Source organism: Rhopalosiphum maidis, chromosome 1 (assembly GCF_003676215.2).
Source record: "Rhopalosiphum maidis isolate BTI-1 chromosome 1, ASM367621v3, whole genome shotgun sequence".
NCBI lineage: Eukaryota > Metazoa > Arthropoda > Insecta > Hemiptera > Aphididae > Rhopalosiphum > Rhopalosiphum maidis.
The window spans coordinates 59,639,080-59,658,039 of NC_040877.1; the positions used below are offsets into that span (position 1 = coordinate 59,639,080).

Here is an 18,960-nt window from a genome sequence, read left to right on the forward strand (position 1 = left end):
TTACAAATGTTGCGTGCCAACTTTAGCGTACAGGAATAGTAAATCAAAAATGCGATTATAGAATTAGAACAAATTGCAGTTGTTAAATTACAATGTTCTTATTACTAATTGTTCGAATTTAAAAAAAAAGAATAATTTTAACTAAATAAACCTTGATGGATAACCATTGGAAAATATTTTAAGAGAACATTTTTTGAATGTTGTCATTGAAGTTTGGGTCAAAAATCAAAATAATGTTTAAAATGTTTAAATTAAATTTTGGCTTCACAGAATCCATCTCCCAACTGATCAGTAAAATAAAACGATAGTTTTAAATGGGCAATTATATAATAAAGTTTGTTTTTACATAGCAAATAAATAGCATTTAATGTGGTAATGTGATCGATTTTCGATTGTGGTCTGTGGATAGTCGATCGCAATATGATGCATATGATATACATCACGGGTTCATTGTGTGTATCGAGTATAGTAAAAAAACGAATTTATTTAATAATATTTTATCAAATGTATTTATTATAACTCTAAATAATATACATTTATATTTTATACAATATCATTTAAAATATTTACCTACCCTTATCTATAGTTAATTTAAATTTGTAATAACATTTCATTATATGTTATGTGGTTATATTATATATCCAATATTAAGATTTATAGAATAATATATATTATTATATTGTATTGAATTTTTTAATATTTCACTGATAAAACAGACATTACAAGATTTATCAAAAATATACATATATTGGATGATTAACTACTAATATAATATTCATCTGGTCAACGTATATAGTTTTCGTGGTCGTTTATTTATTACCTAGTTATAAGTACCTATCAAGTATCAGTTTCAAAATTGTGACGTGAAGTTTTCCAAACCGTTCTCTTATATACCTTAACTTAATGGAAATTATAATAAATAATAATTATTATTCAAGATCATAGTGAAAAATAACAATGAAGGTACTCAGTGTTCCAGTTCCTTCATAATAATTCGTATCGATAAAACGATAAACATGGTAAAATATATGTACAGTTCAAACAATAATTTTTCAGAAACATCAATACGACTATAATAGATTGTTGAAACTAGTAAAAACGAAAGCGTTTTAATTTAAAAACGTCATTATATGGCTTATATTTTAAGATACTTATTTTAATACGACAATCATTAATCTCTTATACTCTCATATCACAATTATGTATATTATAATACTCGTGTACGTAATACGTTTTGAGATTATCGAGTAATCGACTACGGGGCGTCGTTGCTACCGTAATAATACGCTCATCAGGCGTTTCGATTGTCGTCGTACGCTACGTGAGGTCCATTTAACGTTTAAGTACACTGTAATTGCCTACAATAATAATAACAATAACAGTATAATGCAGTAACAGTGTGTGCTGCGCGATTATTGTCGTCGCCCGAGTTAATAACTAAATCGAAAAATGAAAACCATAAAATCTTCTCTATAAGAGATCTACAAACACACGTCATACACACACACAATATTGTACGATATAATATATAGACAAATATATATTACGCTGGTATTATACAATCATACACAGTGATGCGTGCACCCGTGTCAATCTGTGGTCATCTAATTGGATGCCAAGGACGGGTTTGGTTTATATTATAATAATATTATTGTGTACATATATAGTGCAGTTGGTGCATTGTATAATAATTTCTCGTTCGTTGAAACCGACCGGACCGAACGAGCGTCTCGAAATCGGTGCAAATGCCTCCACCGCGCGCCGACTGCTATAAATACGCTCGGTACCTGTGTGCTCGCGTACAGTGATCGTCTGACGTCCTAAACGTGACAAATAATATTTCAGTATATATACAATATTGAATATATTATACCGGGAGTATATTATATTATTGGGAAACAGACCCGAACCAAAGTCAGCTATACTGCATAATTATGTCTCTGATATTCGACAAAAAATACAAGCTGGAGTCCAGCGAAAAATTCGACGATTACATGAAAGCTCTCGGTAAGTCGTCGTCGATTATAATTTATTATTTTACAGAAAAAAATATACGCATATACCTACCGATGTAGTATAATATACGCGCCTTAATCGTATTATATACGTCCTAATAACCGTTGACGCGTTCGTTTTGAGATAAATATTTTGGATTTAATAGCGACACGTATTCAACGTTTTTAATGTTTGGACTTAAGTACTAATGTACATCATATCATCATATACTATACCATAGTAATATTAATTTTAGGAAGACGTGAATGATTTTATATTATGTTTCAATAAGTCGTTAAAGATTTTTAAACGTCATTTTTCTCGACCACTATTTTTTTTAGTGCAATTCAAATTTTAATTAAAATAAAAAATTATTATATTTTTAATCTTGTATTGATTTGCATCAAAATAATTTTTTAGGACATTCGAGAACAACGCAATAGTGTAATAGTGTAAGACACACATCTTACAGGTTTTTATTTATCCAACAATTATTGACTATTGTAGTCACCTTATGTATTATTATTTCAGTCAGTAGAAAAACATGAAAAGTTACATTTACTTTAAAAACTTCACTTTTTCAAAGTAAATACATTTATATAAATTATAGGTAAATTAAATTATTTGTTATGTATTATTGTATAACTGGTGAATTCGTGAACAAATGGAAGCAATTCGATTGCGGTTTTCAATAAATTTCATAATATCGTTTGATAAAATGCTAATACCAATTTAAATATTTTTACTCTTATTCTTAATATAATTTAATTTTAAGTAAAAAAACTGTTATTATATTCTTATATTGCATTAATATCATATATTATGCTATATTATAAAAAAACCAATTGATGTAAATTTTAAATGAAAAAATTTTTATCAAAAATATAGTTTTCATCAAATATTTTTCTTAAAGGTTATGTTTCATCTATATATTATATTAATAATCAGTACATACAATTCTAGGTAATCCGCAAAGTGTACCCGAAGACTTAAGAATATAAACAACGTGTTACGATTTATATGAGCAATTATTAAAATATCCAGATATTTGATTGAATTTGCTTTAATTCCCTTTAATTTTAATCAAAATTATTATGTTTTGATACCTACTTAAATATATATAATTCATTTTCAGTAATATCATAGACATATAGGTCTATGGATAATTCTATGATATTAAATTAATATAATTAATACTTTGTAACTAGTTTAGGGTTGACAGTTTTTTCAGTTTAATGTCTTATATCGGTACACCGATTAACCGGTTATTGTTCAAATACCGCTTAAACGGTATACCATAATACCGTTTACTATTTATACGTGGTTCGACGCCGCGGACCGCAGTTTTTTCGGTATACTGGTTAGTGGGTTAAATAAATAGTGCATATCATAATAAAAATGTTCGCTATACAGTAACACGGTTTCAAGTATATGGTATCCGGTATTGTGATTTTCTGGCATTTACCGATGTTACAGTATACCGTTCTATACCGGTACTGTTTCTATAATATCGTGATATCGATATCCGCTTTCAATGCCGTCAAAGTTAATTTAATATTATTATAGGTACATTTATGTATGTAACTAATGTGTGCTATTTTCATTTAACACTTTATTATTACCTATAAAGCGTAATTTTATAGCATAAATGTATTTTATTTTAAAAATGTGTGACAAATAAGTATAATACAATCATTTTTATTTCAACAATTACATTTAATGATCAATGGTATTATTTACATACAGAATATACAATATACGATATATAATATTATAATATAGGTAATATACCATTGAATTTCATTCTGCGCCTAACGCTTGGGCCTATAGGCAGTATAACATCTATCATTAAGCATAACACAAGAAATAACTAAAAAACCTACTAGTTTTAAATTACATAAGGTTTCACCAGTTAATTTGTAATGGTGCGTGTGTTTTAAATATATAAATAGCTAATGTATATTGTATATAAATCTTATATAATTAGATCAATAAAAAGTTTATTTGCGTTTTAAGTATTTGCAAATTCAAATTATAAAATTGGAATATTATATATACTATTATTAAAAATTAAGAAATTAGTATAATATATTTTCAAACAAACAACAATATAATTTTCATAAATAAAATATAAAAGTTTTCTGCTCACTCTGTATAAATAATTTGCAGAAGTTTTTGTAGATAAATTATTAAATAAGTTTCAATTTAAAATTATCAATATCTCCCGTTTAACTTGATTTTTATGTATTTTAAATTTCTAAATTAACTTTTAATATTGGTGATGGTATTTTATAATTTATATTTAAAAAAAAACCATTTACCTAACTGTCTAACTGTAATATTATAATTATTATATTGTATTATATTTATTAATTTATTCGTTATATATCGATAAAATTATATTATTTATAGTCAAATAAATATATTTTTTTAGTTTATTAACATCAATGTAAATATGAACATACAGTATAAATAATTTAGCAAAATTAAACATAAATAAACTTGTTCGAAAAATGTTATTGCTGCGAATAAACTTAATATTATATAGACCCACATTTCAGACTATGAAATATGAAATATTACATGAAATATTGAATAAATGAAATATTGTTTATATTATAGTCTATAACCTATACCAATCCCAATACAAACAATAAAAATGTATATTATATAATGCAGTTTCATCTAGTTTCAGTATAATTTAATATACTTAAGTAAAAATGAATGGTTTTAGTAAAGATATAAAACCTTTTTTTTAAATTAAATTTTAAAGTATAATATGTATGTTATAACAATTCAATTTAATGTTTATTCTCTTGTAGGAGTGTCGGATACACTGTAGCAATTTATGAAAATTGAGAAACTGTTTCAAAAATAAAATATACATTGACGGTCATGGGCAATGGCTATGTCTTAATTTTGTATTGACAAAAAATATGTATACCGTTAACGTTCTTCAATTCTATTTATGTTTTACTTACTAGTAATTTTGAAATTACCACGACATTGACATTGATGATATTAGTTATTTTGTAAAAACAACTTTGAAAGAGACCTTTAGTTACAAAAATATATTACTAATATCTGAGTTACCCATATGGCTAATTAAATATATTATACTAATTATTACTGATTTATTTATTTTGATACTTTTTTTTGTATACACTTGTTGTAAATATGTTAAAATACGAAGGTATACATTTTAACTCTTTACTTAATATTTTTAGTATGCTAAAATTTATTCAAGAAAACCAATATTGATAAATAATAAATACGAGTATAAATATCTTTAATTGGCCAAATATCATACTGATTTTTTGTGTCGGTAATTTGATTGTATTTTTACAAACGTACACTAATCATATTTAAATATACAATTATACGTCATACCTCAATACGTATATTATATCATAACATATTTTAGTACTTTCATATTATAAGTAAATTACAAGTTTTTTCAGCTTAGATTTATTAAAAAAAAAAAAAAAAAAAAAATAGTAATGAGAAATATAAATATTTTTAATTGGACCAATATCATACTGTTTTTTTTTTCGATAATTTGATTGTATTTTTATAAACGTATACTAAATACTAATCATATATAAATATACAATTACGCCATACCTAAATATATTATTTCGTTGCATATTTTAGTACTTTCATATTATAAGAAAATCACAGGTTTTCGTCTTTGCTTGAATTTAAAAAAAATCGTTAATGAGAAATATAAATATCTTTAATTGGTTAAATATTATACTGTTTTTTTTTTGTCGGTAATTTGATTGTACTTTTACAAACGTATACTAAATACTAATCATATATAAATATACAATTACGTCATACTACATCAATATATCATATCGTTGTACTCAAGTCCAATGTGTGCCTACTGCCTACATTATTATACCTAGATGACCATCGGTTAGTTACAAAAACGATTATGATATAGATTATTATTTATTATTAATTATTATAATAAACATATTATTGCAGACTTGTGTACTTCCTGTAAACAAATAGGTATTAGATATAATCGAACACCTTAAGGTAATAAAGTGTAATTAGTAGTTTTGAATTAGTGTATATTCCGGTGATTATTATAACTCATAAAACGTCTCTGCAGGCATTTGCGCTAACGCATCGTACATAGTATTATGTATATATACATATTGACCGGTCTTATATTTATAGCCTTTGAACTGTTATGCGCATGTGTGCGTGTACTTAGTACTCGCACAGCTCAGACGACTATGGACCATCGAATGTGAGAAGCTTCTGCAAAATGTGATGATAATAAATATATTGTTATAAATACTGTAACAACATCATTACGATAACATATTATACTGTTATCAATCCTGAACATTGTATTATGGGAAACCAGCGCGGGTTCGATCGGTCGGTCAGGAAGACTCAACGTATATAAAATGGGACGGACCCCGGCACCGCTACGGTTTGATAATATAATATATAGCGTAGTATTATACTCCGTAGCGTAGTAGTGGAACCGACGCTCTTCGTCAGTATATATATATTCTAATATCGTTCTACGCACGATACGCGGTTCGCCCATTCGTTTTCCGTCTCTCGTCTGCAGTACTCGCCTATACGTACCTGCCTGCAACACCGTACACGACAGCAGTGTTGTAAATAGTATCTAGAACGTCTATATATAAATACTGTAGATTTTTACCGTCGTCGATCGATTTCGTTTAACTTCTCCGGTTGCGATCATGGAAGCTTTTATGAACAAAAAATATAAGCTGAGCTCTAGCGAAAAATTCGACGAGTACATGAAAGCTTTGGGTAAGATTTCGTATGTTAATCCTACATTATTATTATTGTTTTTATTATTGTATTATTATAATATCTATATAGGTACTACGAGTCTATATACACTGCACTTATCACACACCAGTTACTTGTGTTTTAATCGTGTCTTGATAAATTATAATTTAAATATCACGTATATGTATTGCAGGCACGTTGTGTGTACGCGTATAGACCGTTTGGTCACCGGTAGAAATATTATGACGTCACGGCTGATGTATACGTATAATATTGTTATAGGTAGGTAGTCATCTAAATTCACACGTGCGACACGATTTAGAGATTTAAGTATTTAACTGCATAATAATTACTATCAACGCCGTGCGACGGAAACAGACCGGTAACAGCTGCGAGTAAAAAACGATATTTTATATTACTTTATTATATAGATAGATAGGTACGCTACCGAACGTTTCTCTTCGGCCGCGCTCGTTTTAACGATTACGACGACGGTGACTACAGTCGCGCACGCCATCGCCGCTACGTTCCCCCACTACTTATCCACCCACCCACTTACCCACTAACCCCGAGGTGCCACTATACGACCGTAAATAGGTCACGAGTACACCAGAGATCTCGAACATTAATTTTCGAAAAAAACCATTCTCCCAGATGCAGACGTTCCAAATTCCTAATCCGGATTGTGGTGGACCGGCCGAGTTTATGTTTCGAACTATATGATTATACGTGACTACGTAAATCGGCAATTATTTTTCTCAAAATTTCCACGATAATATGTTATATTGCACGAATTTCCTATTTATTTATTAATATTATTTTTATTTTTACTTCAGTCGTAATTGTACTTTTTTTTCCGTTTTACGTTCACACATTATAACACGTGAAATATATTCGATAATAACAATAATATTACATTTGCGTTTTACTATTAATCGTTTTTTTTCAAACTAATTTTACAAAAACATTTTACACTCCCCGAACGCGATAACCCCGCGGACTATAAAACGGATGGACGCATTTATTCTCAATATAACTATATATTTTACCAAGCGGATTTTGGAGAAAGATTATTGAGTGGCGACCCTAATTAAAATAATAAAGTCAATATTTTACACGACTATTAGCATTATATGTTGTGTTATTTGTGTTTATTCGCCGTCATTCGTCGCCTTTTTTGAAACAAAAAAAAAAATCGTAATCGCGCTTTTACAATGTATTATATTGTCCGTACATTACAGTGCGGCGGGGCGAGTGATACGTAAGTACGCAACCCCCGCACAGCAACCCGACGGCCAACGCCCCGCGTTTCTGTATATTTAATTTATATTTTTAAAAAACTGTTAAATAATTTAGTCGTGGCGATCCGGCACTAATGTGAAAACGTTACAAGATCGCGAAAATGTATACATATTATATATATACATGAAATATTCAAAAAATGTTGTTTTTACTTGTTGAGAATAATTACATGCACGACTCTTATACGTGTCTTGTAAAATATTATAATATAATATCGTAAATATATTAACTTTAATGTTTCGACGATTCGGCACGTGTATGCGTATTGACAAAAAATTATTCCTTTATAATCATTATAATTATATAACTACTGTATATTGGTTATCACACGTCGTTTTAAATAAATACTGCACTATATTATTATATGACTCGTGGTGTCAATACTATGTACGACGTAGGTTCTATATAATACAATATATTTTACTATAGTAAATAGTTAGATTAATATAATTTAGACCGGACGTATTGGTACAGACAAATGCTTACTGTATCGATTGATTTATTCTGATTAGTGGGTTTAATTAAAATTATATCTTTCTATAAATTATATTTCTGCTATTTGTACACACAGTACAGACCTTGTAGTCAAATTCGTTAGTGAAAATATTCAATTGAGTTTATCATACTTTTTAATACAATAAAATACTAACATTAATAATAATTTAATATGCGCCGATATTAATGTATCAATTTGATTTGATTTAGAAGTGGTAATAGTGGCACAACAATAACAATATCAAGAGCTATTTTACGCACCTAGCTATTTTTCTAAAATTCATAAATAGGTATTTAAATATAGATATATTGTTACATTGAACACAACCGGTAATAGTGTGCGCACTGCGTGTAACAGCTCAACATATGTAGTTGTGTACATTATTTATTAATATAGGTATACATTATAATTACCGATTAAACAAAAGAATCTATTCCTACTACAATTAATTATTCATTGTGGTAGATATAAACTTTATTCTCGTAAATTTTGTATAACAATATTATAACATGCAGAAATGCTAGTAAATAATTATTTATACAAAATATAAAAATCAATACAAAATAATATTAGATTTGGCACAAACATTAATAAATAAAAAGAAAAATTAGATTTATTTTCTGTACTACCGTCTGGCTATTCGGGTACCACAGTTTGAGAACTTCTGTTAATTGTTATATCCGTCAGTATAGACAGCTAAAGTTATTTCAGTATAGGTACATTGTATATTATTGTTAATAATTGTTAATGCATTCTATACACATAACTTGAATTCATTCGCGAGTCGCTTATTAGTGCAGCAGTAATATGTGAAATATCCATTTAATGTTATAATATAACTAGATTATCCAAAATATGTAAATACACCCGAAATCCCTACATACAAATAGTTTCTATACTGTTTACTTTAATAAGCTGGAAACGGGTCATTGGCCACAGGTGAAATTCTTTTACCGAAACGAAGAGAGCGCATTATCATTATTATTATTATTATTATTATTACACTACGGCTCACTAACACTCAATTTTTTTATGCTACTACATACGTACATTTATTATTACTGTTATATACTCATTGTTATTATTGCAAGTAATGCAAAAAAAAATTATCAAAAATACTTTATTTTCTCCTAAAATTATCTGTTTATACGTACCTATTTACGTGATTAATAGACTTTTTTTCTTTCTCTGTAATATTTTTTCTGTCGTAAAATATAATAGAATTTCACTACACAGCACACAATTATGTATATTAGTCAGTCTTTTATTGGATTCCATTAAAAACAGTTTAACAAGTAATAAAGTAACAAATATTATGGTAGCTATAGTTGCTAATGATTAATGGTTAAACATTAAACCTGAATATATCAATTATATATCTGCGATCTACGGAATTCTGACCACTTTTTGTAATCTGTAAAATCTATTAAACTATCAACAAATTTTATGTACGCCTAATAAATATACATTTGGTCAACTAGGTATCTGAAAATAAAAAAAAACAATCATTACATTATAATTAACAAGTACCTATTTGATGTAATAACAAATCAATATTAACATTTTGATACGTCTGTAGAAAATATTTACTTTTACATTGATGCAAACATGCGGTATTAATGTAATATTATGATTTTAACTTTTTAAGAGCTATTCATTAGTTATTACTCAATACACAATTTCTTTTTGGTTGTTATGATCTTTTTTTTCTAAACAAATATTTTTAATGTAATTGTTTGTATCATTTTATATCATAATTTCATTGTTTTATGACAACACGATATTATGTTTTATATTTTTTTTTTGTACCAAGAAATTTAAATATCGAACATCGTACTACACTTCAAACCCAAATCATAGTATATAGGTAGTTAGATTATATGACTACACGCGTTAGGAATAATAATATATACAAATTACAAGGAATAAACTACTAAACTAGTTAGTAGTTCGTACCGTGCATCTCTTAATAATATAATATATTACCTATATAGGATTACGTATAGTATAATTACCTGAATAATAGATAGGTTAGTTTATACCACATAACATACATTTGAATTATTCGTAGAATTTGATGTACCTAAAGTATTCTACGACCAAGTTAGTAATGTAAAGTTTAATTAAGTATATTTGTCCAACTTCTCTAATTATACTGTATTAATGCATTACTGCATAATATGACTATGGTAGATTGATAGATGTATGATTCTCAATGTACATCGGTAAAGTCGATTGGATTTGTACAATAATTAGTCTTATCGAGATAAAATCATTAAATGCATTTAATTTGTTGATCGTCAAGGAGCAAAGTATCATTAAAATTACTATAACAACTATTCTTGCTACAATAAAACTTTTGTATCACTTTATTGTAACATAATTACATCATATTAACTTAAGATTTAGAATGAAACTATATATATATTATACATACTTAATATGAAAAATAATTTTTATATCATTTATATACAGAGTGTGATTATTAATGATTATGAATCAACAATATAAAATTTCAAAAAAAGACTTGTTTCTTTATTTTTAACTGAAATGTTTTCATCACAATTTCAAATTTTTTAAGCTTGCGGTTGTACCAACAGAAAAATCAACTTTGTTTTTTTAAATATGAACAACTATGTTTTTAATGTATTCTGATAGAGCTTTTTTTCAAAAGATGTTGATAATAAAATTATCAATTTTAGTTGGCTAATTTATTAACTATACGGATCTAAAAAAGTTTAGTGAGTTTATTAATAATATTAATTAAAATAAAGCGTAAAATCATTAACTATCTTTTTATACACTTAAATCGTTTATCTAATGATACAAAAATAAAAAATAAATAATCGATAATTATTTTAATATATTGAAAATCTGTTATTAGCTCAGATTAAAGAACAAAGTATTCACGTAGTAAACTACCTACTACCTATATTGTCATATTGATATAAATTATATTGACTTTATGTAAATATATGGGTTATTTTAAATCGTAATATTAATATTAGTAGGTACTTAAATTAGGTTTCACAGTTTTAATTTGAGAAAATTAATACTTGTTTTTTTTTGGAACAGTTTTAACTATATTATATTATTGTACGTTTCTTATTTTGTCTTGTAGGTGTTGGAATGATGACCCGTAAATTAGGTAATACCGTATCTCCGGTGGTGGAGCTGACCAAAAGCGATGATGGCAAATTTGTGCTATCGTCAAACTCAACGTTCAAAAACTCATCGATCGCGTTCAAACTCAACGAGGAATTCGATGAGGAGACACCCGATGGCCGCAAAGTGAAGTCGACTATCATTCAAGATGGAAACAAGCTAGTACACACTCAAAAATGCGACAAACATAGCGACACCACGATCGTCAGGGAATTCGAACCAGATCAGTTGAAAATGGTAAAATAGCTAATAAATCTGCCATTAAAATGGGGGTTAAGTACAATAACCTAGACTATAATAACAATTACAAAATAATGATACTAATACAGCTATAATAAATTAAATGACGAAATGTATTATATTTATGTAAAAAGATTAATTGTTAGAGTCATTTAATTGATGTTCCATTATATATTTATATATATTATATATACTATACATACTATACACATAGTATAGGGGCTCATTACATATATAATATTATATACATATCATTTGGCTTTTATTTTTATAATAGTCAATATATTAAGTATTTAAGTGTCTTTATTGACCTTAACGTAAAAAATCAATAACCTTAAATAAATAAATAATTTTTTAATAAATTATAAAAAGACAATTTTTAATTTATAACTATAATGCTTCAGTGTTTACTCAATACTGATGTGTATGTATAAACTGACATACTGTATAGATATAAATTATAATCGTAAAATTAAGTAATCATTGAGAATAATTTAAAATCGACCAAAATTAATCTTAATTTTCACTTTTTCTGATTTTTGAAACCGGCTATTTAGCAGTAAATTATAAATCTAAATTTAAATATTATAGATCGTAAGTGGTTAATAATTTCAATTTAGTTTAAAAATATAATTGCGTAAAAATTGAGGTTTTTTTGTCATTTACTACTTCTACAATTTTTATGATCATGATGCATGCGACTTAAAAGTTTTAGTCTTTATAGCAGTCGATTTTTATGATAGATACCTTTTAAGCACTTACTAATTGAGTGATTAAAAAAACTCAAAATATGGGTTTTAACATCACTTGCTAACCCGAGATCGTTCTAAAAGTTTGTATGGAAAACCTGAAAATTGTTACAAAAAAATTATAATATATTTTAATTTTTAAGACCTAAGCAAAATCTTGTAATAAAAAATATTAAATATTAATAAAGATGTGCTTTTCGATTTTCAGGTCTTGACTGTCGATGACATCACTTGTACCAGGGTCTACAAACCAGTCCAATAAATATAATGTATTACAATATGTATAATATTAATTGTACCATTTAATTACTATAAAATTCAGATCTTTTACAACTTATTCGAAATTTGACCTACTATATTTATTAATTATAATGTTATACATGTGATTACTGATTAATGACATAATTACACGAACTATATTTATTTAATTTTAATAACGGTCTTGTAATTATTATTAATCTTATCCTTAGTATTTGGTGTGTAAGCAGTTACTGTAATCGGTAAAAATATAAGAAACACATGAAAATTTGTGCTATCATAAAATGATTATCAATTTTTACCTAATATTTGTTTTAATTATTAAATAATTCATGCCTATATGGACAATTTTTACGGTAGTTATCGTACAAAAAGTAATTTAAAATATTACAATAAACATACATACAATAATAATACACAGACTTAAAAAATAGAAAAAATAACAAAAAATACACAGAACTACAGTAATTGCAGTGTTGGTGGACAAACCGTTTGCTTGTCTGCACAAAGCCAGTCAATAGGGTTGATTATACGAGACACATAAGGTCCATAAGAAGAGCAATTAAACGGGTGGCCGTGATGCATGCCAAATGAGCACATTTGTGCTATATAATATTATCAGCATTTTTTATTTTTATTTTGGGATCAAATGGGCTACACCTCACGAAAGAATATGTATTATAATATAATGTACATTGGGCAGATAATAAATGTGTATATAGTAGAAAATAAACACAAATTGCAGTTTTTTACCATTGTAAAATCAATACATTTATCACCCCGCTCATGATCTAGAAATGGATATATAATTTTAATATTTGGAGGAAAATAGGCACGATTCTAATAAAAAAAAAAAAAGAAGATAGGCGAGTGGATACCACTCTATTATATATTAGGTGCGGAGTGGGTCATTATTATGGGTGTGTTAAATTTGAATTCAATGATATATAATTTCCTTATTATTGTACCTACATAAAAAACAATTCTGAGTGGAGATGGTGGTCTATCAGTTAACAATTTATACCACTAAATCTCTAATATATTTCGTGATATGTTTTTTGATATATCTATTAAATTAATTTACTCTACTTTTAGTATTACGGTAGGTTTATATTATTATTTCCAGAAATATTGCATTTATTATAATACATTATAATTTGATTATTATTATAATAATATGTATTTATATTTTATATTATATTATATCAACTTATATATTTCAAAATGTAATAACATCTTTTTGTAAATACTGTAAAACAATAGAAAATAGATTCATATTGTAGTATACCTACATAGATAATAGAATAAAAATAAAAATTTCCATTGCGTAAAGTAAAATTATAATATAATAATATACATATAAGTTTGAACTTTCCACGAATAATGTTTTAAATTATAACAAAATAATTTTAATTATTATTTATTGTTTAAATAAGTAATTTTGTCCATATTTGAACTTAAAACCAACTAGGTACAATTTTCTACCAGAAACTACCTTATTTATAAAAATCTTAGTAAAATGTTTACTGCCCCAAAAAAATGCCCATTCAAATTATGTGTGAATATCTCAATTATATTATAAATTAGGTATATTATGTGATTTTCGTTACGTTCGATATATGTTTTCACTACCATGATCACTTACACAAAATTAACTGTGGTCGATATTTATAATTTCATGACAAAAAGGACGTAGTACGCTACTTTATATTTTTCCTATGCAAGGAAAACAATTTATAGTTCATTGTTTTTCTCTCCCAAAAACATAGCTATTTATGATACCTACATAGATTTTCTTTGCAGAAAAAATATCAAGTAACATGCTATGTTTTTAAATTACGATTCGTAAATTACATCAGTTTTAAGTTTTACTATTATCAGTACTAAAGTAGGTTGAATTATTTTATCAATAGATTGATTGCAGTTACGAATTAATACAGTGAACCCTCTTAGAGAGCGTGGTCACGTATCTAAATTTACCTGAACATAAACAATAAGTTGGTACATATTTTTTTTCTCTTAAGTATACATAGAAATTATCCTGATTGCTTTGCCCAACTTCATTATAATTTCCATTTTTATTTTAGTATTCTTTAGTTACTAGCAATAATTGTTTTTGTATTGTATCTTATTCACTGCGTTCTTATTATATTTTTAATTCAGTTTTGTTAACTTAATTGAATTTATGCTTTTACTGTAGATTTTGGAAATATTTTTTTCCCTTGTAGCTTTTCTATAATTTCCTTCATCAAAATTCAGTATAGTTATGCCTCATATATTTATTCATTCATTTCTCAGTAAATATTGATTTTATATTCAACTTCATTTTTCCACAGTTAAAGTTAAGATAGATTAAGTTTTTTCTCATTTATTTTTTACTCAATACATCACTTATTTTTTATTTTCATACCTCAATATATTAAAACTAATAATATGTATATTACGCAATATGCATTAATCTGCATCTTATTGATTGAATTTGTTAAATAATTATTATATTTGGTGTATATATAAATATATAAGTGTATGTGTATTATCAATTATCATGAAGTAGGTATTTATATATTATTATATCTTGTATAGTAAATTAATATTATATATTCGTTCCAATTTTAGTATATATACTGCCGAAGCAAGTACAAAGCAAGTATATGTTTGTTATTTACGCTTTATGAAATACAAAAAAATATAACATCATAATATAATACAATATACGATTTCAAACCTTTATTTTAAAAAAAAATCTTTCAACTGATCTTTGTATCATCATAATATGAGAATATGCGATTGAGTATTATACAATATTAAGACGTATAAAAATAACGTGTGTTAGGTACTCAAATAAGATAATTTGTTTAACATATAAAAAACTATTTAAAAATATAATTTGTAATTATTAAATACAAGTATAAAATGTAAATATTATCTAAAATCAAACTATTTCAGATCACTCCTACATTTAATTTATTTTTAGATAAAAGATAAAACTAATAATTAATATTAAATCATTATGTAAAATCTAAAAATTTAATTTAAAAATGTTTGGTAACAATAAAAATTACTTATGAACAACATGAGTATTGAATTCAAAAATGTAAATTTCCTACGACAATATCATTATTATAGGTAATAAAACAGAGTATAATATTATGTTTACTGTTTAGTATTAGTTGATGCAAATATAAGTACACGCGTGAGTTGTCTTTATTGATTATTTTCAATTACGGCAAAAAATTAAACAAATTTAAAAACATACATAATTAATTTTAGTTTCTACTGACATTTTGTAAAACATTTAATTTATTCTTACATATACGTGTATTTAAATATTAATGTTTCAATTTAAATTCTCATTTTTCTGTATATATATTTAATGTATAAATATACATCCACTCACGTATCTCCACTGATTTATTATAAGCCTAATTATTGTTTTTTTAACTTAAGTTTATAACTATAGTTTTATAAACTATCTCATCTAAATAAATCAATATAGAACGAGTAATTATTGATTATTTTAATAGTGGCGTATCCAAAGAGGAGAAGGTTATTGAGGTTATATCCCACTCATTGTCATATTTTTAGCTGACCTATTTATTAGAGCAGATTTTACTTATTAGTAATTACATAATAATCTGATAAAATTTTTAAATTTCTCCTATTGACGTATATAAGTCCCTTCGTTACCAACATTTTTTAAATACTATTTCTAAAATGAATCTTACCATACATTTACTCCAGTAATATTTTTACTAGTTTTACTACCTTATATTCAGTATTTCAGTTTGATTTTCGTTCCTCAACTGCATAGGTCAGTTTATGCCACATATTTTTCTCTTGAAAAAAAAATGTGTTTCCCATGTGTTCCATGATGTCTTACAAACGTTCATTAAAATCTGGCACGAGGAGCTACATTATGAATTAAAACTTTTTCTTCCACCAATATTCTAATTAGGAATTACTGATTTAATTTTACCTTAGCGACGACATTTCCATATGAGGTTCGGCTCTTTTCAATTTCAAAAATTGCAACCATTAGTGCAGGAGTCCCTCAATGTAGCATTCATACTCTTCTATCATACTTAATTAATAAATAATATGCTATTGATTAACCTACCCCTCCAAACATAATTGTAATTGAGTTTGCAAATGATAAGTTAATAATAAAAATATATGAAGACCCATCGTGTTGCTTCCCTAAATCTCAAAAATTAACTACTCCAGCTAAAGACATTAAGCTACGGTAATATAAACAGTCAGTTAAACCAAATCAAACAACATTTTTACACTCTACTCCTACTCTTCACCTTGTTCGCTGTCCTGAAGTATTTTTAGTTAACATCCCGAATCTATCTTTCCAACCGATTAATACTTAGGATTAACCATTGATTGTGATCTCAGGTCATAAAATGCATCTTTATTTTCTTATAATTAGACTCTTTCCCCACCTCAACCTCCTTATACGAAATTGTATTTAGTCACTCGTACAATTTTTGAAAATTCCACGTGACAACTAAAAATAAACTGGTATAAAGATCTTCTTAATAAATAATTAATAAAAAAATAAGGACAGAAAAAACAAATAAAGCTATTGTTATATCACTGAGTAGCTTTTTCCTTCGTGTAAATAGTCTTCACATATTCCTATTGTCCTAAGGCACAAATTGTATGTTTCTTTATAAAAAATTTAAAAAAAATAATTATAAAATTATAACTTAGTTCCTAGTACCTATCTACTATTATGTTCTGTGCTTCTGTTTACAATAAGTTATTTATGTTATTTATTATATACTTAGCACGTATAAAACTTAAAAACATATCAAATGTATAGTAGCTAACTGTAATTAAAAAGTATCAACCTTTTGCCAATCGTATTAACCAACTTATTTAATCGAATATAATTTTTGAAAACATATTGAATTCACCATGACATTTAATTGAAAATGACTCAATTACATTTTTAAATTAATTTGTTCATTCATAAATATTATTTTTATTCAAAAATTTAATTTTAATGAGTCAAAAGTTCAATATCCAAAAAGTGGAAAACACATTTCTGCATTACGCTCTCAAATAAATTTTCAGAAGTGTTATGCGAAAACGAGTATACTATAGGAGAGTTGGTTCAATCGACATAGCATAAATCTATTTAGATAGAAAACACAGACTGAGTTGAATTTCCTGATAATGTGTATAATATAGACTAAGATATATAAAATATATAAAACCTATCTATATATTATTATTATACAATCGTAAGTACGGACTGTGATATACGAGAACTTATATCTTAGTTTTGCTTGGTTCTAAATTATATTAATAATTTAGCCCATAAAGCATTAAAGCCTCTCGACTTTTTAATGGTTAACACCCACAATTTGTTAAAGTGACATGATTATTTATGTGCTATAAAATCCTCTCCCGTTAAATTCCTAAGCACGCTATTGGATTCTACTACTTTTATGGTTTTTAATATAATATTAAATAAATCATTTTTTTTTTTTACAAGCATTGTAATCAGTGGTGTATTGGTTATTCTGCACGTTTGTATACATACATGTTATTTTGGTAAAGATATAATCAGAGCCGTAGCTAGGGCTTGGCGAAACTGGCCCAGGCCAGGAGCGCAACGAAAAAAGGGGCGCAAAATCCAGAATAAAATATACCTGATATTATACCAATTATTAATAACATACATTTTATTTAGAATATGGGCAAAATAATTATACTAGAATTGCTACGCTATAGTACTTTATTATGGCATATTGGGTACAAAAATATTACAATTTACAACCGTTTACAAAATAATAAACATAATGATTTTCAAAATCGATTATTATTATTAACTCATAGCTGCGTGTTTAATTTAAAATTAGGATTCTAAATATTTTATTTTTATATTTTAAAGACCTTCATTAATTTATCCATATTAATGGATGGTAGATAACTACTCCTATTTTAGTATTT

General features: G+C 26.4%; 1 protein-coding gene across 2 annotated transcripts; it reads left to right on the forward strand.

Moving 5' to 3' along the window:
- The first annotated feature begins 1,798 nt into the window (after nt 1-1,798).
- On the forward strand, nt 1,799-13,169 carry LOC113548049 (fatty acid-binding protein, muscle-like). Of its 2 annotated transcripts, none has more exons than XM_026948704.1 (3): nt 1,799-2,007; nt 11,703-11,983; nt 12,944-13,169. In XM_026948704.1, the coding sequence occupies exons 1-3, from the start codon at nt 1,935-1,937 to the stop codon at nt 12,995-12,997; spliced, it is 408 nt and encodes a 135-aa protein (XP_026804505.1). In that variant the 5' UTR covers nt 1,799-1,934; the 3' UTR covers nt 12,998-13,169. The 2 variants fall into 2 exon arrangements, with proteins under 2 accessions (XP_026804505.1, XP_026804504.1); XM_026948703.1 differs by lacking the exon at nt 1,799-2,007 and adding an exon at nt 6,481-6,801.
- The last annotated feature ends 5,791 nt before the right edge of the window (nt 13,170-18,960 follow it).